The sequence below is a fragment of the Pomacea canaliculata genome, linkage group LG4, assembly GCF_003073045.1.
Source record: "Pomacea canaliculata isolate SZHN2017 linkage group LG4, ASM307304v1, whole genome shotgun sequence".
Lineage (NCBI taxonomy): Eukaryota > Metazoa > Mollusca > Gastropoda > Architaenioglossa > Ampullariidae > Pomacea > Pomacea canaliculata.
This window is the reverse complement of record NC_037593.1, coordinates 21,793,063-21,816,909: the sequence shown is the minus strand read 5'-3', so window position 1 is coordinate 21,816,909 and position 23,847 is coordinate 21,793,063. Positions and strand designations below refer to the sequence as shown.

The 23,847-nt window shown below is 43.1% G+C and overlaps 1 protein-coding gene and 1 long non-coding RNA gene across 4 annotated transcripts in view; both read left to right on the top strand.

Moving 5' to 3' along the window:
* Positions 1-23,847, top strand: part of LOC112562048 (COP1-interactive protein 1-like) — a 39,361-nt gene that overhangs the window by 6,955 nt on the left and 8,559 nt on the right. For 2 of the 3 annotated variants that reach the window (XM_025235027.1, XM_025235025.1), the window contains exons 4-8: positions 5,619-5,687; positions 14,076-14,340; positions 14,736-15,004; positions 15,596-15,861; positions 16,125-16,897. In XM_025235027.1, coding sequence (XP_025090812.1) covers positions 5,619-5,687; positions 14,076-14,340; positions 14,736-15,004; positions 15,596-15,861; positions 16,125-16,897 — 1,642 coding nt within the window. The remainder of the gene's footprint in view (positions 1-5,618; positions 5,688-14,075; positions 14,341-14,735; positions 15,005-15,595; positions 15,862-16,124; positions 16,898-23,847) is intronic. The other variant, XM_025235026.1, reaches the window with a different exon arrangement.
* On the top strand, positions 5,694-8,333 carry LOC112562050. The gene is made up of 2 exons (XR_003098775.1): positions 5,694-7,495; positions 7,931-8,333. It is a non-coding gene; the product is annotated as an uncharacterized LOC112562050 (long non-coding RNA).

Below are 23,847 nucleotides of genomic sequence, written 5' to 3'. Positions count from 1 at the left end.
CTCTACAAGTCTGCAAGTCAATTATTATTATTATTATTATTATTATTATTATTATTACAGGTAGTCCTCGACTTACGACGGGGATCCGTTCTTAACGCGGCGTCGTAAACCGAATTTCGACGTAAGTCGGATCATACGTTCATACAGTACTGTACCATAATAACAGTACAGTACTGCAAACACTTAGCCTATCCATACACCTATCCTAATACAGTACCCTACATAATTATCAATAAGCAGAAGTACAGTAAAATATTGTGCAGCACAGTACGCTTTGTTATCACTGTCGCTTTCTTAGGAGCAGATCCTGTCACGTGTTCAAGGATGCGATCTTTATCCTTGATAATCGTAGCGACAGTCGAACGACTAAGTCCTAATGACCTGCTAATTTCTGTTGCTGTTTCCCCCTTATCAGATTGCCTCAGATATCCACTTTCACCCCCATGGTGATGGCCATCCTTTTCTTTGATTACTTACCTCATAAGTCGGAATGAGCGTCGTAACCACGAAACGACGTAACTCGAGACCGTCGTAACCCGAGGACTACCTGTATTATTATTATTATTATTATTATTATGTTATAAATAGTCTTTGTTGAATAAATTATCGAGACCTAAAGCATTCAAACACAAAAGAGATTTCTTTCGAACCGAACAAACGCTTGGGAGAAATCATTCAGGGAAGTATCTGTGAAAACTTCCACTTAGTATAAGTTTTTAAATGTTATCCCCTCAACCACGACAAAAATGCTTCTAATTTGTTTTCGGGAATCACAGGACAAATGGAAAGAAGGTAGCTGTGATAGCAGCGCTAACTGTTGTTGCCTGAATACCATAAACGAGAGAGAGAGAGAGGAAAAGAAGGATTCATTTATTTACAGAGCGACAATGTGCGAGGAACATGTCTTAATGATGACCTCCGCTACGCGCCTTTGATGTTTTGATAGCAGTGATAAAGTGTAGCTTCTCTCCTGATCCTAATGAGAAGAGAATGACATGGGGTGACAGCAAAAAGAGCTATAAGCTACTAATGACCCTCACTAAGACAGATCAACGCAAGACCTCCAGTCATCAAAGACAGCAATGGCCACCTTCTCACAGACAGCAAAGCTGTACTCAACTGAGGGACTGAAAAATAAATGCAAAGACCTCTAGAACTTCCATCTAAAGACAGACACTTACATTCTTTTAAACAACCAGACTAGAAACAGTGAACCTGCAGACTTACCAATCCTATGTGAAAAGGTCGAAAGAATTGTACGCAGTCTGAAGGGAGGAAAGTCCTGGAGTTGACAACGTTCCAGCTGAACTGCTCAAGCAGGGTGGGGAAGAAACTGCCAAAGAGTCTGGAAACGCAAAGAAAGGATGCAGTCACTAGTCATACCCTTCCAAAAGAGAAAACAGTAAACTGTCAAAACTACAGAACCATAAGCCTTATCAGATACCCCAGCAAAGTAATGCTGAAAGTAATAAAGAACCAAATCAGTGACACTGTGGAGGAGCTGTTAGCAGAAGAAATGGCTGGCTTCAGACCAGTAAGAAAACAGTTGAGCAGAACTGTCGCATTCTGATAGAGAGCACCTTCGGCATCAGATGGATCTCTATCACAGATTCATAGACTGCAAGAAGGCTTTAGACAGAGTGTGGCACGAGAGGCATGTGATGCAAAAATTCAACATCAAAGAAGGCTTTGTTGAAGTTGCAGAAGAGCTGTATAATAAATAGCTAAGCAAGCGCAGTACTGCTGTATATCAAATATGAGCTCACTTTGGCACTATACCAGGCAGATGTCAAGGAGGCCTCTATAACATGTGCTTCTTCTTGGAGAGAACATGCGTAAAACTAAGGTGACCAGACGTTTCGGGAGCGAAAGCGGGACACGTGCCGATGATGGTGTCGTCACCGACAAAGAGCCCCGAAAAAGGAGGTGGGGGGTCTCCTCTGACTTTGCAGAGTAGTGGTGCTTTCAACGGCAGATCTGGTGAAAGCCAGGAAAGCGGGACATTGGGCGTCCCACCCAATGAGCAGGCGGGTCACGAGGTCAAAAGCGGGACTGTCCCGCCTAAAGCGAGACGTCTGGTCACCTTACTAAGACCATCACACTTTCATTTCCATTTGTGGAAGGCCCCTTTGCAACCTACGTTTTGCAGATGACATAGATTTGTTAGCAGGTACTAAAAAAGAAATCCAATATTATGCCAGCAGACTGATAGACAGTTCGAAGGCATATGGAATAGAAACCAGCATTGGTAAGAGCAAAGTTATGATCACTGGCAACGGCAAAGCAGATGTCTATGCGAACAGAATACAGCTCGAAGAGCTCGGCATGTTTAAGTGTTTGGGACTCCCCATCTCCGAGGAAGGCAGCTCCAAGACAGACATCCGCATCAGGATTGCAACAACAACAGCAGCAATAGCTGGGATGGACAGGATCTGGCACAACCGCAATATAAAGTTTTACTACAAAGTACAATCTGTATTAATCCCTTGAAGTACTGATCGTCATTTACGGATGTGAACATGCTTGCCGCTACGGAAAGGAGAATCCTGGCATTCAAGAGCAAGCGCCTGAGGAGGCTGTTCTGGACCTCATACATAGAACAACATAAAACCAACAACTTTGAACTAAGCACGATTGTAACATTTGTAGAACACATGGAACCTCCATTTGCAACAGTCAAGCTGGCCTGGTTGGTTTGTGTGACCCGGCACGACATCTTGTCGAAGACTGTCCTTAAAAGTACCTAGGAGGATGGTCGGTGCAGTGATGGCCAGAGGAAGAACTGGTTTACAAACGTCAAAGACTGGACTGGTCGTCATGTGCAGGACATGCTTGCTATCGCCCAAAACAGGACTGAGTGGCCGGCCTTATACTAGCGGAGGGACAAATGACTGACTTAGCTGCCTGCCATGGGTGGATGCACATGCCCACTTACACAAGGGAGCTTAACTCCCTCGGCAGTAGGATGGTCTGCAGCGGAGAGCTATCATATTTCGATGTCACGGAAGCAGTGCGTGGACAGAACACCACAGTCCCTGCACCATTTATTATTTATAAAGAAGCACACAGCCTCGTTCTCGCTAAAGAGTTTCGGCAAACGATGGACACGATGCGGGGAGAAGTCGGGTGTTTGAAAAACCGAATCGGGTATGTCGTGGTTAACCCATGCTCAATGAAACAGTACACTGGGTAAACTCTGAAGTTTCGAAAATAAATGGCAAAAATGAATTAACATCACTAAGATCAGTCGGGGATGGATCGGTAATATCTTTATAACACATATCAAAACGAATTTTTAAGAACTATGGTTCACTTATTATGAATCTTTTGGCTGCACGAATTCATGGTGTTACATATTTATAACGCATTTAGGTATAACATATAATAAACACTTTTGGAAGTGCAAGACATTTATTAGAAATCACACTCCCCACTAAGGCTTTATACATCCTGACATGACAGGCTTGTGTTTCAGCAAGTTTCGTGCACAGAACAGCTCTCTCTCCCCTACTCCTCCCTTCCCTCCTTCCTTCCCCCCTTCACTCGCGTGTAGGTTGCAGGCTTCACGAATAGTTCCTAAAAATAACGCTGTGGTGGTCATGGAAACAAATGCCAGGCAGCACCAAGTGGAGTTATGCGTCGATCGTGCCCGTTACAAACGTGGGACAAACAGTGAGTGAGAGAGAGAGGCAACTGTATTCTTTCTGGAGTCCTGCCCATGCCTCCGCCTCGCCGCTGGCATGGTGTGTTCCAGAATGTGCCTTGCACTTCTTGAGTGGAGCATATGTCGGTGACTGTTCTAATCGTGTTTGTGCGTGCGATGATTATCTGCGAGCCACAGCTAGCAACATGATTAGCCAGTGAAGACATTCTGTAGTCCGCTAGCCTCCTGCTCTACACTGTAGCTTCCCTTGATAGTCAACCGACTATCCTACTTTGTATGTTCCTTGCTAATAAACTTTGACTGCCCTACACTTTAGCTTTCCTTAGTAAACTATGACTGACTATTTTCGATGTTTGATATACTCAAAATAAAGCCACCAGCTGTCGTGTTTTTTTTTTAATAAATAGTTTAATGCAATGTTACATAGAGGTCAAACTTAACTGATAATTGATTCTAAATTTAGTAAAAACTGACAGAATTATTTTCAAGAAAAACGTGATCATCAGTATAAATGTGCATTGAGCTGTGATCGGTTATTTGAACACACGTTAGTGTACGGAGATTAGAAAATACATCGTTCACTTTGATTGCAAAGTACAGGGGAATGAAAGAAGCGAGAAAGGTGGGATCAAGTAAGAAAACTTATTGGTTCACTCAATTTTTATCTTACTGGCTCACCAAATGAACACTCAGAAATTTTAAAGGATAATACCGTATGTTACATTGTTTATCCGTGTTTGGCTATACAATTTAGTTAATTTCACTGCAAACTGTGCCTTCATCATAAAAAAAACCTAAATGTGACCAAACAGAAAGTATTGTTCTGTCAAAGGAAAAAAATTATATCTGATTGCCAGTCCCAATCAACTGGGTTTCCAAAAGCTCTTTTTCTGAAAAAGATTATTCTCTTGAATGCATAATGTTGTTAGACTGCCATAAAATATTGCTAATCAGCAGGTACTTAAGCTCAATTTCATTACAGTGATGGCAACTATTTTGTCAGTTGAAAGTAATGACATTAACAGCAATGCTGCCCTCACTTGACATATTCTTGATCGAAGTATACTGATCAGCCTTCAAAACGTAGTCAACAATTGTGTCGAATTAGCCACATAAAACTTTAATTTGAATTATTAATTACGAAAGATTTCTGGGTTGAAAACGTCGACGCCTGTTTCTTCCTTTGCTTTGGAACTGTGCCGCCATGACCGCTGGACGCACAGCTGAGGTTCCTGATGGACTGTGTGTTGAGATCTCGCCTTTGACAAACACGTTGGAGTGCAGACTGACATATGAATAAATCCGTGACTTGCAGGCGCTAACGAGTGGCTGATATAACATGCCGTCGTCTTCTTTTTCTCCACCTACACTGAAATAGTAAACGAGCATTTCAAACCAACCTCATTGCCGTTTTCCGATATCGTCTGCTGCTACCCACACATTTTTCAAGAGACCGAAATTCCGTCTAAAGTGATTAAGGGGATTTCCCTCACTAGACGAAATAGTTGCACCCACATATTATTGTATTAAAGATAATTTCAGTGTATGGGTATGGTTGCACTTATGCATTGAACGCGTAGACACATCAAATCATTGCATCCACATCTTTGCAGCCGAGTTGGGTCCGTCTGCTTCCACTCGCTGAGTAACAAGTTGAGTTACCTGCCGCACTCACAGCTGGAAGGAGAGCTGAAACATACTTTCACACTTTTTTCAAAATACCCTCGAGCATCACGCATAATTTGAGAACATAAATGGCTATCATTGTCGTCCTAGGGTACCATGTTAAAGCGCGTTGAGATGGTTTGTATAAGAAAGGAATTCACTACATTATTCTATTATTATTATTATTATTATTATTATTATAATGATGATGATGTCGGCGACCTTGCTACTAAATCAGAGGTGCACAAGTGCAGGTGGACTAACTGTAGGCGTTTGTGTGTGGTTGCAGATAGCTGACCTGAGGCAGCAGTTACGCGACCGCTCACCTTCCCGTAAAGAAGGCACACCTGACAGAAAGGTATGTTCACTTTCTTTTCTGTTGACGTTGCCCGCAAGTTAGCTCTTGCTACCCACTACCATTCATCTAGTGTCTTCTTCACACTTCTTCTGACACCTGCAGACTGTAAACATGTCAGATCGAGACCTTCTGACATGCCCTTACTTTAGGGGGATTTTTTTTCTTCTCTCAAAATAACTCAATTTTCGATGTGGTATGCTAAGTATTATCAAGCTGTCAATTCGTTTATTTATTGAATTGGTCACAAAGTTCTTATAGTTTGGGTTAGTTTTGATTAGTCTGAATTAACTTAGTCGAGGAGGTGGAGATAACAGGTACAGAGCTTAGTGGTAGCATAATAATACCTTCGCCATGATCTTTGTCTGAAAGATGACTTGAACTTCTTGGAAATCAGTTGATACTACCACAGATAATCACATTTCCAACAGACAATTAGTTTGAGAGGGTCCGGGTACTGAAGCGTGCAAATCACAAGCAATATAAACTCCCTTCCCTCCACCCATGGTGTTGCCTTCCCTGTCTTCATGTTGCGGTTCCAGCAACAAATAATGACAAGGTGCACGTTATCAGGACGTAGCGAGGTGGAGCTAGTGGAGATCTCGAGTAGCGAGAGGTCGCTACCAGCGACACCGAATAGCTACATGCATCTTATAGTAGCTGAGTATCTCAATATCTGAGTAGCTAAACGCAGTTGCGTGCTGCCTCTGAAGTGAGTTGATGGACTGTTTAGCACGACGGGGAAGGAACAGTTGGACGTCTACGACGTTGAAAGGACGTAAAGCACGGTTTGACGTAAAGCAGCAGTCTTCACTCACTGACATATCTGTGTGAGAATGTACAACAAATTACAGCAGATCATAATTGCTCTTAATATTTCCTTTACCATGGCAGAGGATCTCCAATAATGTGTTGGACTGCCCTGTTAGTCTGTCAGTTCACTCAGCTGCTCTACACAAATAAGGGCTGTGCTCATGTTCAGGGCCAGTTGTCTCCAAGGTAATGCGCAACATTACTAATGGCATCTTGGTATGCCCTCCTCCTTACACACACACACATGGCAGTTTCATTAGTAAACTATCAATAGATGACAATAAAGACCGCATATGCACTCGGCGTTAAAAAAAGAAAAAAAAAAAAAAGACGGGCTGTGCATACATTAGTAAAATTGTTCAGACTTTCAAGTCACCTACAGTTCCATCAAGCAGGGCCTGTAGTCGAAATAACCACCTAGCTCAAGGCCTGCACACACATCTTAAGGACATGCGACATCGTGATATGTGTGTAGAGACCCCTCAGTTCGTTTTCCATGTAGCTCGTATGTGGACATTTCTTTATGTAGCTGACATGCTGACATCACCATCTATCTTCTTTCTCTTCCTGAGATTTCTTTGATCTGTTAGTCGCCACAAATGAAAGTGTTGTCTCTTAACAATTGACCTGTAACCACAGACCCTCCTCCCAGTTATCGTGATCCCTAGTTCGTCTGCAGCATGCTCATTACCCAGACAGCAATGCGTTGAGTTTGGAAGCGAGAGAAATTTGTGTTTGTCGTTAACTGCGCTAGTGACCTAAACATATGCCAAAACAAAGGTGTATTTACATGCACAGTGCTAGAGTCGGCAGGAGCTTTTATCTTTTTTTTCTTTCCACTGTCTGAGCCGTACGTCACCTGATCTGACCGTGTCTGCCAAGTGTGGCCTGCTCAGTTCTTTCCACGACCTGTGTACAGTGTCTGCATACTTTCTGCTGTTCTTGATGCCAAGGCATCATCACATCCACTGCGTTGTTCAGCCAGGCCTCACTTGTCTGTAAGAATTCATTGGAAAGGCTGTCGAGTACTGCAAGGTAGCCAATGGCACTCGTAGACCTCCGCGCCCTCCCCGTTTAACGCTAATTCCCTGCGGTAACTCCCCAATCCCCTTCCATCCTCCTATACAGGAAACACTTTCTTTTAACCAGCATTGGTATAGCCTCCCGTTATTCCCCTTGATTTACGCCAGTGCATTTGCTATCAGTGATCTAACTGCTAAGTTATCTACTTGCCTTGCTATAACTGACCAATTGATTGTCCTCTGTCCCCTCGTCTTCAGTTTCCTCTGGCCCTTGCTTTCGCTGCCTTATCATTCTTTGCTCAGTATTTCGTAATTTTACGTTGTCGAAGGACTGGTTACTAGTATAAAAAAACACCCTTTCCACAGATGTTTTTATTCTGAAAATATTTTGGGTTTGTTTTTAATTTGCAGGTGATATCTAGCATCTATACACGCTCCATAGACTAGTCCCTCAGTTGCGCCATCTACGCCAGGAATCCAAGCTTTTCTCCCCATAACGTTTGCTGTGCGCGCTCCATTCAGTCCCTGACCTGTTTCAAATCGCTACTAATCTTAGTTTCTATGGTAAATGCAAGATTGAAGTACATGGCATGTAGTCACGCGAATTTGGCTGGCCGAACTGTGCAGTGATAACAGATGTTCATATCTTAACTCTGTCACATTTTCTTTTTGTAAATTTGTACAGAGGTTTTACCATTTCTCTCGGTTTCTGCTTGTAATTATATTTCTTCCGATTTTTTTCTTATTGATCACTGGCGATGAAAGTTTTCTCTTTGTGAGATTGTATGGCAAATAAAGGTGGTCGTTACTCAAACTCAACGCATCGCGCTTGTGTGTGTGTGTGTGCACGCGCGCGTGTTTTCGTGTGCATGTTCTTATGCTACATCATCAAAGACTTGCAGCTCTTCCCTCTCACTCCACAGTTGTGTAATAGAAGGTTAGAAAGCATCACATCTATAGCTCATTGATTGTCTCAGTGCTTGTTTATTCTAAAAATACACGAAAACCATGAAACAGTTTGTGCAAGACAATGAAATGACTGTGATGAAAGATAAATAAGATGATGTGAGCTCAGCCAACCCAGGATCAAGGCAGCAGGCGAGTGGTGAGCGGAGGTAGTCGACGCCGTGGAGATCAGTTATCCCTGAGGTCGAATTCTTCTTCGATGATTATAACAGATTAGCTAACAGTTTACACTTGGCGGGGAAAAAGTGACAACGAATACATGAGGTATCGAGTGAAGAAAAAAATAATTTATTTGATTTCAACGCATATGAGCGACCGAGCTAGCGATGATGCATCTTGGTGGAAGTAATGTCACGTACAGGCCGCTTATCTCTCTCCTCAATGGCTTCTTGTGTTCATGTCGGGTCTATGTTACACACAACGGAGATGATAGACTTGATAGATTCGTAAGCTGGCTGCTGGGCTGAAGATGTATTGAGAATTGCAACCGATGCATCGTAAGGTGACTGACAAAATGTCTGCTCAAGCAGCAGCTAGGCAAACAAACCACCTGACAGCCGGACTAGCAACAAGCCTCGAAAACAGAACAAAGTTTCAGGACTTCACCTGCCACGTTAATTTGTAGACAAGAGAGATGTTGCGAATGGAAGTGCAGTTATAATAGTAAGACCACGCTCATGTTTGCTGAAATGGAAAAGGATATTTTCAAAGCTGTTCACTTGTCTCGGAGACACATTTCCTGCTTTTGAACTTGTTTGCACGTCTGCCATCTCGCAGTCTAAGCATTAGTTCCGAATCTTGTGTAAATTAATTAAACAAAATAGTCTGTTTTATCAAAGCAAATTGTGGAATTTTAAGTTGTAAGCATTAACTTCTGAAATTTATAAATATGCAGCTGACAAACACAATATTTTTCAAAATGTACCGTCGAAAAATCGGAAAGAAGAGTGTCACACTCCTCAAAACTCTCGTCTGCACCTAATATTGCTTATTCGTATCTCGTCACAGACGACATAAACACAGCACATCATCGAGATGCATTTTGAGAACAAGGACATACGAGGTGGCTTTATGCGTTTCAAAAAATTTGTCAAATATACGTTCCATCATAATGTGATCAAATACAATCATCTACAAAACATTTTTGATGTACAATTATTATCGTACTTTGAAAGAAATGTTGACTGCAATTCTTTTGTCTTCCAATCTCCCATTGCTTTGAAAGTGACAACATAATTATAAGTTGCGTGTTCACCAACAAACTACAACAATTACATGAACTCCTTTTCAGGTACGACCATCCAAGGTATGAGGGAATTTCAACTCATAGCTATCAAGATGTTTACTCATTTACAACATATCTACTGAGCTCCATACAACCGTGTCTCAAGTACAACAATAAAGCCACCATTTCTAAAACTTAATAATGTTTATCTAAGTTGACTATTAATCCTACTTTATTAAATATACCTCAGAACACTAAACTGAGGTTGAAGGCCAGTGAATGCCTAAAGCCATGAATATTTCGAGAATCTCTTCGTGAACTACATTCCATGTCTACCATTGTCACTTTGGTCATGTCACTGATTAATGAGCAGCGAAAACAACCACAGTGCTACATGCTTGTCTTACTTCAATCCCCCTAAGATGTAAGAATGGGTTATGTTACTACCTCCACTTACTTTGGCGTTTCCCACTAGAGACTTATTTTATTCTTCCCATTAGCCTGTTTTTTTAAAGTAAACCCAAAATGTTGATCCTCGAATAAATGAGTCAACAAAAACAACAAAAAATTAATAAATACCACAAGAAGTTACTGATTGCTAACAAGTTGCTTATGGCTAAAGTAAATTACATCAAAGATGTAGTCAACAGAAAAGCCTGTCTGTTTTGTGAATATTTTCATACTAGTTTTATTTTTTAAAATGTAACTATCAAACATGCTCCAGATAGAATTAAAATTTATCTATAGCTATAAAATTTATGTACATTCCCTTCCCTGGACAATATACCTTACAGAATACAATGACTTTTTATACACTAGACAGCTTTTAAAAGACATACTTTAAATTTCATAGCAGGTATATCAGTAGAAACAAAAAGAGAAAGAGAGGGAGAGATACAGTAACTTCATTGATATCACTGGTGCTGCTGTAGTGAGGGAGTTGAGGTGATGTGGGCATTACAGCCGCTCGTAGTGAAGGACTGCAGTGACGTCACGCTATGGTTTCGTTCTGGACGTGGCAGTTGGCAGTTGGCAGTTGGCAGCTGGCAGTGATTACAGACGTGTATAGGTGGACTGCTGTCTGTCTGCCGAGACAAACGCTTAGCCTCTTGCGAAGTTCTCCGCTGTTTGTCTCGGCGAGCCTGAACAATGAATGTGACTAAACCGGAAGCTTTGTATACACCATACTCGTTCTAGAAGTTAACTGGAAAAATCGTCTGCAAGCAGTCCAGTAATACAAGTTCGTGTAGTGATGCACCCTTACTGCTAATAACAGTAAACCGAAAAACGTGGGATCGACGAAAAATTAGTTGACAAATTGAATTTCGATTATAAATTGTATTTCTAGGATTGCTCCTAATTGAAATATTTCTCTTCCAAATATAAAGATAACCATGTCCTGCAAAGTAAACAAACGTACAAACATATGTGTCTGACAGCGTACCACATTACGGTCATCATAGATTTTAAACTAAACGATGATAAAACAGAAGACCTCCTATGTGAGAGAAGAAGAAATCCATCTTCACTCGTTTGTCCACCAAGTCACAACAAGGTGGGTGAAACCAACATCACCTTTGTGTCCTCCATCAGGAATCTGGGATTCATTGTCACTGCAGACATGACTGTTGCTAAACAAGTGACAGCTGTCTGTCAGTCTGTCTATTATGAACTACACAAGATCAGCGCCATCCGTCACATTCTGTCTACGCGCGCTACCAACACTCTTGTCTGCTCGTTTGTTCTATTCAGACTTGATTACTACAACTCCTTGCTTGTTGGATGCCATGAATACCTTCTTCACAAACTTTAGAAAGTACAGAACTGGTACCTCTGGTGCTTAGACCTAGGAAAAGGGACCACGCCACCCCCTCCTTCGTTTTCTACACTGGATTCCCATCCGTTCTGGAATCCAGTACAAACTGTGTTTTAATGTCTTTGCTGGCAACTGCCCTGATTATTTCTCTGCTCTTCCCTTACACCCCAGCCTGACAACTCCGCTCCTCGTCTGATGATCGTCTCCTTACTCTTCCTGTCACCAAAGCAACAACATATGGCCACAGGATTTTTAGTTATTGTACAGCGAAACAATGGAACTCTCTCCCTCTCCATACCCGCCACCTACCCACTACTGAATCCTTTAAACGTGCACTGAAAACACATCTCTTCCGTAAACATTACTCCTAACAATTTCCCATAATAGTCCTCTGTCACACCCTTCCTTTTGCAATATCATGTTAGTCTCAGCTCTTGCTCTTGTTATTTGGTTCCTTTTTATGTTTTTCTGTACTTGATTTTATTCTTCGTTAGTACTGCTTGTTATTTGTTTGTTTTCCTGTCCCTCGTATGCTGTCCATGTTTCGTTCATATTCTTAAGCACTACGAGCATGCTCCTTAGGAGTGTGAGCATGCGCTTTACAAATTTCGCATTAAAAAAATTATTATTCTTTTTTCCTCGCTTTGGGAAACCCCACCCTTTCGTGGATAATTGATGTATGTTGTGCATGTGTTCTAGTAGGTAAAGATTGAAGAAGTGACCACACGTATTATTTAACATAATGACAGTATTAAAGTGGAGTGTCGGGAGGTATGCTGTCATCTAGAGTCACGAAACACATTGAATGGCTGAAGGAAAAAAGGAAGGGAAGAAAGCAGGCCGAAGTATTTTGCTGATACTATGGCTCCACAGCTTGTTAGTACAAGGGAGGTAAAGGTCTGAGTAGCTGAGTAACTGCTGCACACATGGCTTCTAGCGTCTTGGCGCAACGAACAGCAGGAACCAGCACTCTTGCTCTTCTGACCTGTTTATTATATCAGCCAAAAGTTGCCTCCCTTAAACTCTTGATATTGCCAGCGGTAACACCTCGAAAGTTTTCAAACATTTTAAATGCCGATCATGAACCGTGTCCGCCTGTCAGATATTGAAGAAGAAAATATAAGCAGCAGTTTTCTTCTAAACAGCTTATATATTAAATAGTATACTTACTAAGCTGCTGTCAGATATTTGTAGATAAGATGCTAACACGTGCGGTCTGCAATAAACAAGAGTTAGGCTGACAAAAATACTTATCCTTAGGGGCGCATGGCAGTGTAGTGGTTAAAACACTCGCTTGTCACCACTGCAGTGAGCGCCTCAAAGTTCGACTCTCGTCTCATCGCAAGGTAGAAGCACTTTCATATTAAATAAACCAACCAACCAACCAACCAAACTAACTCCTGTGACCTATATTTCTAGTAATCTATGTACAGGGTTTCCATCACCAAATCAATGTCTAAGAATGAAGAATTGATCCCGTTATGTTGATGTCTCTACATCAAAGACCATTGTCATTGATGTGTAAAGGATAATAACTATTTAGTTATTCACCCTCAAAACTATCTTCCACTTCTGCTACTACAGTAAACAAAAGCACTAAGAGGCGTGCTGCACTGGAACGGGCGGAGGCAGCAGCTTCTGTAATCTCCAGCCACATCGTTTATCTTGCGTGTATGCCGTCTCCAGCAGGGGCGGCTACTTCTATTTGGGTACGGGTAGCTGAGAGAAGTCCTTACACAATAGCGGTTTGCGAAACGTACTGACAGGGATCCTTCACGAGCACAAAAACGTACACGGAGATATTTGTCCACACAAATGCACAGCAACTAGTTCACCATTTCAAATCACTCGACACCACCGTCAGTGAGACATTTAACAAAGCCACTAGCAGATTGTACGGGCTCACGAGAATTACAAAAGCCACTAGTATCAAGCTCCACTAACACACTATACCACTTTACATAGTCCGACATAGTCACAACACCCATAGCTACTAACACAACTCAGCTTAGCTATTGAACAATTCAACACATGCTGCGGCATAACTAACCTGTTCTTCGTTTTTAATTTTTGCAACATCTGACCCTCTTTCTTTGTTCACCCATTGAAGCAATGTAGCACATTTAACCACGTTTGTAAATGAGGAAAAGAGTCATTTTTATATCTACGCTGAAGATACAAATCTCTTTATTAACATTATACTCACAGACCGGTTTCCTCGGTTACAAGTACTAGGCGTAGACCAGGGTATCCGACACAACGCATAGCAACACTTGACCATCATAGCATGCCTCGTGCTCACGTACACAAACTGATGAACATTTGAAGATGAGCTGCACCTGTCTGACGCGCCGTTGCAGTTGTCCTGGTAACTGAGAAAGCTGAGTGACATTCATGCACTTGTGCATTAAGCGAGGAACTGAGAAGGGTGTCCTTCCACTTGAGTTCTAAGTGCTTCGATTCTCAGCTCCTGCTGACGTGGGCCTCGCTGACCTCACTGACCTCACTGATCTCGCTGACCTCGCTGACCTCATCTGCTTTGTGTGCAGCCCGATGTCCTGGGGCGCCAGGGCAGTCAGGACTACGACAGCGCGCAGCTGATGCGGGACCTGTGCGACAGCGTGGAACGGGAGACCGACCTGAAGGAACAACTGAAGTTTATCGAAGAGGAATCTCGAATGCTACGCAAGAAGCTCTCGGAAATGGAGGATGAGAACGAAGCTTTGCGCGTGCAGTTGAAGAAACTATCTCTGAAAGCCAGCCGATGGAAGGAGGAGAGCGAGGGTAAAGGTCACAGCCTTGCTCACAACCACGGTGCGTACTGTCGGTTGGTCTGTTCTAGATAGAAAGGGGATGGGCTGAGCAAAGATGATGGTGGAACAAACGTAATGTCTTGTTCGAAAAGCGGAGTTTTGGTGAAGATAGTAGGATGTGATAAACGGTACCTGGTTTAGATGAACTAATGTAAAGACTGTCGTGATTATAAACATCAAATTAAATGAAGAGGATACAGTCGATGATGTTGTCATCCCTTTCTATTCAACACAAAAGGTATGGCTATTACATTGTATGAATAATTCTTTCGATTTGTATTCATTTATGCTTGAAAAGCACAGTTTTCACACTCCTGAACTACCTCTGGTTGTAGAATCAGTTACAGCTGGTCTTCTAACTTTCGAAAGATACTTAAATCTTCTTTCTAACGCCAGTAGGAGATTCGGACCAAGATTCTTCAAGAGAACGGTTGGACTCCAGTGATGACGAATCTAGCGTCGTCACCTTAAAACTGCAAGTCGCCATGATGGAGCAAGAACTGATGACTTCCCACCGAGCCCAAGCCGAAGCTGAAAAGGACAGCGAAAATCTCCGAACTCAGATTACGTCACTGGAGCAGCGCGTGAGAGACTACGAGTACGAAGCAGCGATGCGCAAAGAGCCCGCAGCCCCGCCCACCCCAGACACGTACTACGAGGACAGGGTAAGTCTCCTCCCTTCTGTGTGGCAACATCGTATGGCATGTAAAGGTCATTGACAGATAATCAGTCCCAATTGTATTACCACCCAGAATATAAATAACTATATTACCAGTCAGAATATAAGCAAGAAAGGAGAATGAAAGGAGGAATAAGCGTTCAGCAATGATTCATAACGTGTTAACGTTCACTAATGTCTCATAACGTTGTATTAACGTTTGTATTAAAGCTGTGTACGCGTTCATCAATGCTTCCTAATGTTGTTCTAACGCTTTCCGAATTACTAAGATGCGAATAGGATCTCTTCTCACTGTCTAAGTTGCAGTGTTAACGTGAGAGGTGTAGGAATTTTCGCAAAACGGAAGTCGTACGCAGATTTTCTTGTGATTCGCGCGTTTCTTATGAGAGTAAGACGAGGGTCTTATCGCGTAGCGCCCGGGAAAGACGTGCAGCTCCTGGGATGTTTTATCAGATTGTTTACGTCGTACTGTCTGGCCCGCTCTGGCAGTGTGACGTCAAACACAGTAAAACGTGAACTTTTCCTCCCCGTGACCACGCCTTCCTGACCATGGCTCTCTGTTTATGTGGTCACACAGGTCCGTGAGCTAACGCAGGTAGCTGACGAACTCCGTTGGCGGATAATCGAGAAGGATCGCGAGCTCGAGCGACTGTCGGCGACCTCTGCCATTCACGCGCGCCATTCTGGACACCACGGTCACCATGGACACCACGCGAGGGATGCGGGCCGCGAGATTCCACGCGAAGGGCGCTTGAAGAAGAGCAAGTCGCTGGACAGTGACCACGCCGTGGAAACTCTGCTCCGCCAGCTGGACTCTGCTGCCTGTGACGCTACCACCCTCAGGTAAGCCACACGCACACAGGAAAGAGGGAGGGACAGAAGGAGGCAAAGAGATAGAGCAACACTGGAGTTCCGGGAAAAATGGCAGATAATGTTGTTCTTTAATGCAGTTATGTTTCTGAAAGTACTTGCATTTCAGCTGACAGCAAATACATTCTTAAATAGTGGCAGTAGTTCTATAAATAGCGTATTTCTTAAAAGCAGTGAATGTACAGACAAAGGTACAAGTTTTCGATCTTCTCCACAACCTCAACCTGTGATTTCAGACATCAGGTTACACAAGCACGCGACGAGCGCGATAGGGCGGATGAAACAAGAAAGAAACTGCAAGAGAGAGTGCGGGAACTAGAGGAGCAGATAGAGCGATTGGCTAGTCGTCCGTTGCTGGTCACTGTCCCCTCCGTCCATGCGGATGACGCGGCGGTGGAGAACATAGAACTCAAAGACAAACTGCGGCGAGCCGAAGACGAGGTGCGCTCGCTGCGCGATCAAGTGCGCACGCTGACAGACAATCTTCGCACACTTTCGCGTTCCACCTCCCCCAGACTGGGTAGCAACGGGGCTGCCTCCCCGCAGGTATCCCCACATCCTCCCGTGTTCCCTCCATCAGGTGTGAGTGACAGCCAAGTGACTGCCACAGACTCGCTCTCCAGTGCTGCCGCCCCCATCGCAGTTGCCGCGCCTGCTGTTGCCACAGCAACCCCCGCGTCTACTTTTTTCGCCGCCTCCGCCAGCACTGTGGATAGCGCTGGCATTCTTCACGTGCCAGATGATGCGCATGCTTTGCACGAACTACTTCGAGAGGCAGACGAGGAGCGGCGCGTGCTCGCCTCCGCGATGGCGGAACTGGAACAGGAGAATGCCAGGCTCCGCGCCTCCCTGGGATCCGAACCCCTGGGAATAAGGGGCGTGGCTGTCGCGGAAACGGAGGATGAAAGCCAAAAGAAACGAACAGACAAAGAAACAAGAGAGACAGTAGATGTCAGCCGAAGTCACGAGGCGCTGGTGGACAGGGAACTGGACATGAAAGAGCAACACGGTAAGTCACGGGAAGCCCTGATTTAAATGTAATGTGTGTGTGAAAGGGAAAGAGCGCACGTGTATGAGAGAGTGTGTTTACATGAGTGTGCATAGTGTATGAGAGTAAGTGAATTGTACTCTAACATGTGATGCTTACGCCTGTGTGAATTAGCGTAGTTATTAATATAATTTTAAAGCACATTCGTCTCATATAAATCATTTTTCATTCTGCTTATTTACGGATGCTTCTTATCCGCTACTAAAGTGTTCTCCTGTACGCCATACTGTCTCACGTGGCGAGCTGGCAATTGTGTTGGCTGTTGATTTTATTTTCTGTTGTGGTTGGCATTCTATTGGTCATCCACAGCATTTTCTACTGTGAGCAGGCCGCTCTGTTTGTGTAGATGTCAATCATCGTTAACTGTATCACAGAGCAACAGAAGAACGTGTAAACTGTCACACTCACCGACGTGCGCATAGTTGTCCAATGAATCGCATACGCACACAAACATTATAATGTGTGTACATTTTGGCAAAGTACTTCTTCTAGAAGTGACTTCATACACACTTCATACCCTGACTAAGCAGGAACATCAGGAACACCGAATGTGCCGCCTTCAGGAGCATTAGGACTCGCTCATCAAGTAGTTTTCGGGTTGTTTTTTTTTTTTTTTTTTTGTGGCGGTGTCAGTTCAAAAGAGGAAGAGAACATACATAGCTTAGGAAGAAGTGCGCTCAATCAGTAGCTTACCGGCCTCGCTGTCAACAAACCCGACGTCTACCCAAACTCTTTGCACTGGCGTATGGCTGAAGTCGAGAGTAAACAAAGAAACAATAGATAACAGCTACGTAAAAACATTTCTTGAATAGAAACATTATATATAAACATCAGGTAAACAGAAACATAAGTTTGTACATAATCTGCAGCTCGCAAGGACTAGCCGCGAACGCCAACAGACATTGTGTTTAAAGTAGTACCACCTTCCACCACTAGATATAGATATAACTACAAGTCCTTGCCGTGACGTAGACAGTGTTGAAGACCACATTACACATAATGAGCTGTGCTCAACATGGTTTCTTGAAAGGTCATGATGGCTTTACTTTTCCTCAGGTTGCCTCTCTTTTCTTCCTCCCTTTGTTGCCCATAAGAGCCGAAAGTGTTACTGTCGTCCCATTTTCAGTGCCCACTACTCTTTTGAATCGGGAGCCGGCAGTCACGAAGTAGTCGAAGTAAAATGAAAAGCTCACCCAGACTTTCCTCAACAACTGTAATTGCTAGCACGACATCACCAGGGACATCAGCAACGACTGTTCTTCGTCTCTTAACAGTGCACTTGCGTATGCTGCCGAAAAAAATTGATTACGACTGCCATCTGGAACTACTCATTTTCTTTCCCGGTTACCTATCCCAGTAGCCTTACAACTCATGTGATAGTTCAGTTTCTTTCTTAACATCAGAGCTTCGCCGTTTACGTCTGTCGATTTGAGACTAAACTGGCGCAGCATTAATTTTCATGTCTCTATTTTTGTTTGTTTTGGGAATATGGGGCTTCCTCGACTCTCCAGAGCTTCGCTTTTGTGTCATCCAGCTTCCTATTTGCTAACTGAATCCAAAATAACAAGAGCCAAAAATAAAAGGCACACTAACAGCCCTTCGCCAGGTAGATTAATCTTGATTTTAATTTGTTCCACGGGCCCTTCAAGCAGGTGAGGCATTTATTTTGCTCCTGCTTCTGCTCTAGCGTCTGCCTACCACAGCGGGCCAATGCTGGAGACTGGAACAATACTACACACTGGAGTACACACTTACATCAACACATACACGCGCATGTACAAATGGGGAAACAGACAGCCGAGCAGTTAGAACTTCTGAAGAGGGCACAGAACCCGGTTAGACACTCTTGGTACAGAGTAGTTTCTTCTACTCCTTTTCAATGTTTCCAATCCCTCTCATTTTCAACAGGTGCACAAATTACACGTGTATGGTTTAGACAAAATTGCAAAAGCTCACCACAAAAAGGTAAAAAATTTTGCTACAAGAATTTCTTATCTAGACCTAAGATATTGGACTTGCAGCAAGTGAGCAGTACAAATATACGAAATTATGAGTCGCTGCTGTGGTGTAGTTCTCCTGTGACATCTGAAATATTCTAGTTACCGAGGCAGTGACATTCCCATGTCTACGTCTCTAACATGAGCTCGGTGCCCATCCCTTTCTTGTCTTGCAGCACAGCACTCCTGACTCACGAACCTTCATCACAGACAGAGCCACTTCCACCACATTTTTTCACAGAATCCCAGATAGTAAAATAGTAACAGTGAAAAAATGACGAGTCTTTGTAACCTTGGTTACACGTCAGTAACTGATGGTGTTGATGGGAAAGAGGTGAGGAAAGAAGCTCGTGTGTGTGTGTGGTGGCAAACAGAGAAGGTGGGGAACACGTGACTGTACTCCCTACACAGTCGTTGCTTTATTTTTTTAAAACATTCACAACAGTTGCCTCAAGAACATACTCTAGAATTCTTGGATGTTTTTTTCTGTCACCAAGAACAGTATCGCACCTTTTAAGTGTGATGGAGACGACAAGTTGATAGTTTTGTAGCAAATTTCTGGATGTTCCTGTTCCAGAATCTTGTTCAGATTTACCATCCCTGCTATCGCATATTGTTGTCCATTAATTTTCTGGCACTGCGTCTTCACAGTCGGCACAGTTCTTCCTCAGCTCAAAACTGGGTCTGTTGAATGTTTGGTTCTGGAGATTTGATACCTGAACGTACGAAAAGTGTATTAGATATTAGCTTGTTGACTTGGCTGTAGCATAAACGTGGCTAGATGCTTAAAGACCAACCTGAACGGTTTACATTTTTTTTCAGATTCAGTAGATATAGGCGGTATAAAACTAACCTTTCGGTCTCAAAAACCCATCCGTTAATTAATTATCCGCTACGATTCGCACCTGCGATCAACGAGCGCTGATAACAGTGTACTACGTCACGCTAGTGCACCATTCACAAGGTTGCCTGCAGTGAACACCACACAGTGTACTACGTCACGCTAGTGCACCATTCACAGCATTGCCTGCAGTCAACACCACACAGTGTACTACGTCACGCTAGTGCACCATTCACAGCATTGCCTGCAGTCAACACCACACAGTGTACTACGTCACGCTAGTGCACCATTCACAGCATTGCCTGCAGTCAACACCAGTCAGAGAGAGAGAGAATGAGCGACCGTTCGGATTATTCGGACGCTGACAGTCTGCATTTCTCGTGGTTCTGAAAAACTGCTACTTTAGCACAAGAAATGCAGACTTTCAACGTCCGAATAACCCAAAACTGGCGTGCTCTCTCTCTCTCTCGTTCTGTTTGGTGTGAACGGCTGGCAATGTTGTGAATGGTGTACCAACGTGACGTAGTGCACCGTTAGCAGCGCTCGTTGGTCGCAGGTGCGAATCGCGTACTTTGGTAGCGGATAATTAATTAACCAATCGGTTTTGGAGGCTGAAATTTGCAGGTTTGGTTAATATCGCCTGTATCTACTGATATCTGCAAAAGTAAAACCCCCCCAAAAAAAAAACTTTCAGGTTGGTCTTTAATGTGGAAATATAACGCCCAACCCCCCCAAAAAAAGAAAAATGTCAGCCATGTTATATCGCACAAATGCACTGCTGACAAAATATAAAAATTATCAAATCCTCAAAACAAACACTGGTGCTACCACGTCACAGTTTAACTACAAGCAGGTGCTGAAGGGCTGAAGTGCAGGCTGCGTCTATTTCCAAGCGCTTCCACATTTTAATTGTTAACTTGGTGAAGGCAGCTCTTGACTCTTGCTCTGTGTGATTAGCCTTGTGGTGAACAGGCTATGTCTTAGTTGTTGTGCTGTGAAAATACGAATCTGCTTATCGCTAGTGCTGCAAAAATTGCTTGTTGTTATGTGCTATATAACTACAGACTTATGTATCCCTTGCTGTTAGTGCTATATAACTACAGACTGATACATCCCTTGCTGTTAGTGCTACATAACTACAGACTGATACATCCCTTGCTGTTAGTGCTACATAACTACAGACTTCTATATCCCTTGCTGTTAGTGCTACATAACAACAGACTTCTATATCCCTTGCTGTTAGTGCTACATAACAACAGACTTCTATATCCCTTGCTGTTAGTGCTACATAACTACAGACTGATACATCCCTTGCTACATAACAACAGACTTCTATATCCCTTGCTGTTAGTGCTACATAACAACAGACTTCTACATCCCTTGCTATTAGTGCTACATAACTACAGACTGATACATCCCTTGCTGTTAGTGCTACATAACAACAGACTTCTACATCCCTTGCTGTTAGTGCTATATAACTACAGACTGATACATCCCTTGCTGTTAGTGCTACATAACTACAGACTGATACATCCCTTATTGATCCCTTGCTGTTAGTGCTACATAACAACAGACTTCTACATCCCTTGCTATTAGTGCTACATAACTACAGACTGATACATCCTTTGCTGTTAGTGCTACATAACAACAGACTTCTATATCCCTTGCTGTTAGTGCTATATAACTACAGACTTATGTATCCCTTGCTGTTAGTGCTATGAAACTATAGCTTGCGTGACAGATTGCGAGTCTGCTTATCACGAGACGCCTTGTGACAGATCGCTATTTAGTTTTTCTTGGTGTCTGCAATTTTGGCAAAGTGTCAGAATCTTCAGCATTCTGTCCCTGGAAAGGAGCTGCCTCGTGAAGCATGGTGTGCCATGCGGAGTGTGGTGTGCAAGTCAAAGAGTGAAGGCAATGCACAAGTGCACGAAGTAGGTCACATAGGAGAGAAGGACAAAAGGAAAAGACCCACAAACCCTTTCTCACCTGAAGCTGGAGATTTTTTAAAAGTTGCATGAAATTACGTTTGGCAGTGATCGTAACTCACAGATGCTCTCATAGTTTAGGAATGTAATATGCCTTTTGTATGTAAACTTTATTCATTTCAGATATTCTCATAAATACAAACGCATAAACCTTACAACCATGTGGACACCAAATATAACACAGTCACACATAAGTAAATAAAAAGTGCAATAAAATGTTCATTACAATATATATATATGTCACAAAGACACTGACATCTTGCAACCACCTCCTACCATTATATAACACTGAGAGTAAATGTTAACAGATCACTGACAATGTATGTACGATACTGATAGTATATGGCACATTCGAACACTGAAAGAAATGAAACTCTTCACAGTCAAACAGCTATGGAGGCATGAGGATATTTGTATTTACTAAAGAACAATCATGCTGAATCGGCATTTCTCAGCGACTTAAGACGAACTGAGAACTCAGCGAGACTTTGCTTCTTTGCTCTGCTTGGCATGACAGAAGTACATCCCTTTTTTTCTTGAAATTCCACAAAATTTCAAAATCTGTTCTCAGGGAGACGTCGCCATGCAGAGAAAGAAGTTTAAAAAACAACAAAAACATAGACCTGAGAAATATACAGGCGCATCTGTAGACATTTAGGATGTTACAAGTCCGACATCGATCTCATATGCATTGTGGATTTGTTGGATTGTATTTTGTGATATTCTCTCCGGGGATATTCATTCAATTTGTACTTAGCTTAACCTTGTTATTGCAAAAATTAGAGCCCGTCTAGTCCTTTAAACGAAGTTGTTTAAAAAATGTTTCCTTTAAGAGCTGTACGCATTCACGGGTTGTAAATATTCTGTCATGATATGAGAGGTTTTATAAAAGTTTAGAATAAAGAAGTTAGTTTTTACGCCAGTTTCTCACAAGTTCAGAATAAACAAAATTTTGTTCTATCCAGATTGACAGATATGTCTCTTCTAATTTCGTGTTTCTGTAGAGAGTCGTTGACACTGAGTCTATAAACACACCGTATATACATGCCAAGCTTTACAAAATAGTCTACGAATGAACCTCGTGCAACAGGTGGCTTTGCAGTGTAAACTCAGTATAACACAGGCCATCTGCTGTGATATCTGCTTCCATAATGACGTCAGGTACCTACCCCATCGCTAACTAAACTGCCGATTTGGGCAACATCCAAAGTGCACTGGGTACAAAAACGCACTCTTTAAACATGGACAGAGCCAATTTAACCTCGTCGTCCCCAACCCCATCCTCCACACACACATTACACTCTTTCTCTCCACCAGTCATCATAAGAAAAAAGCCAGAAAGTAGTTTTCGTCAACGACGCGCGATTTAGAATACTCCCGGAATACTTGAAGCAGAATACCGGTGCGGGACCGGTAGGTAAGAACATATGTGCTGACGCTACATGAACTCCTCTAGGGCAGTAGACAGACAGGTGTTAGCTTGATTACGTCCTAGTCACGTAGTGATTTACAACTGGTTTTGGCCGCATTCCCACCCACACCTGCGTCAATCTTCAATAAAGTTTCGACTGTGAGGGGGAGGGTTCTTGTCTGTGCAGCCTCGACTGGCATCAAAACGATTGTCAGACGACGTCCAATATTCCTAGGCTGGACAAACTTGAAGATACCTTAGGACGGAGGTGAGGGACAAACGCCGAGAGACATTAATTAATCAGTCGATGTTCCCCATCCACACAAAGCTCATGTTCCCCATGTACATGAAACCGACTCTTGACAAGTATGGCGTTGAGATAACCCAGAGTTCGACGGCTTTGCTCAGGTCTGAAGCCCGACAAGCTCTCCTAGTGTTTCCTACATTCATGACAAAGAGGGGAGAGCATTACAAAGAGCGAGATAACAGTGAGCACGCAGAAGACGAGACGAAACAAGTGAGATGAGACAAGCTTCAGTGAGACAAACGAAAACCTGTCTCAGGGAAAGCCCCGGCAGAAAGCTGCTGATGCAGCAGAATGAGACATTTTTGGCGGCAAAGCTTGTGCCGTGGAGACAAGTCTGCTCCTGCTCCTGCAAAATAACAAATGCCGG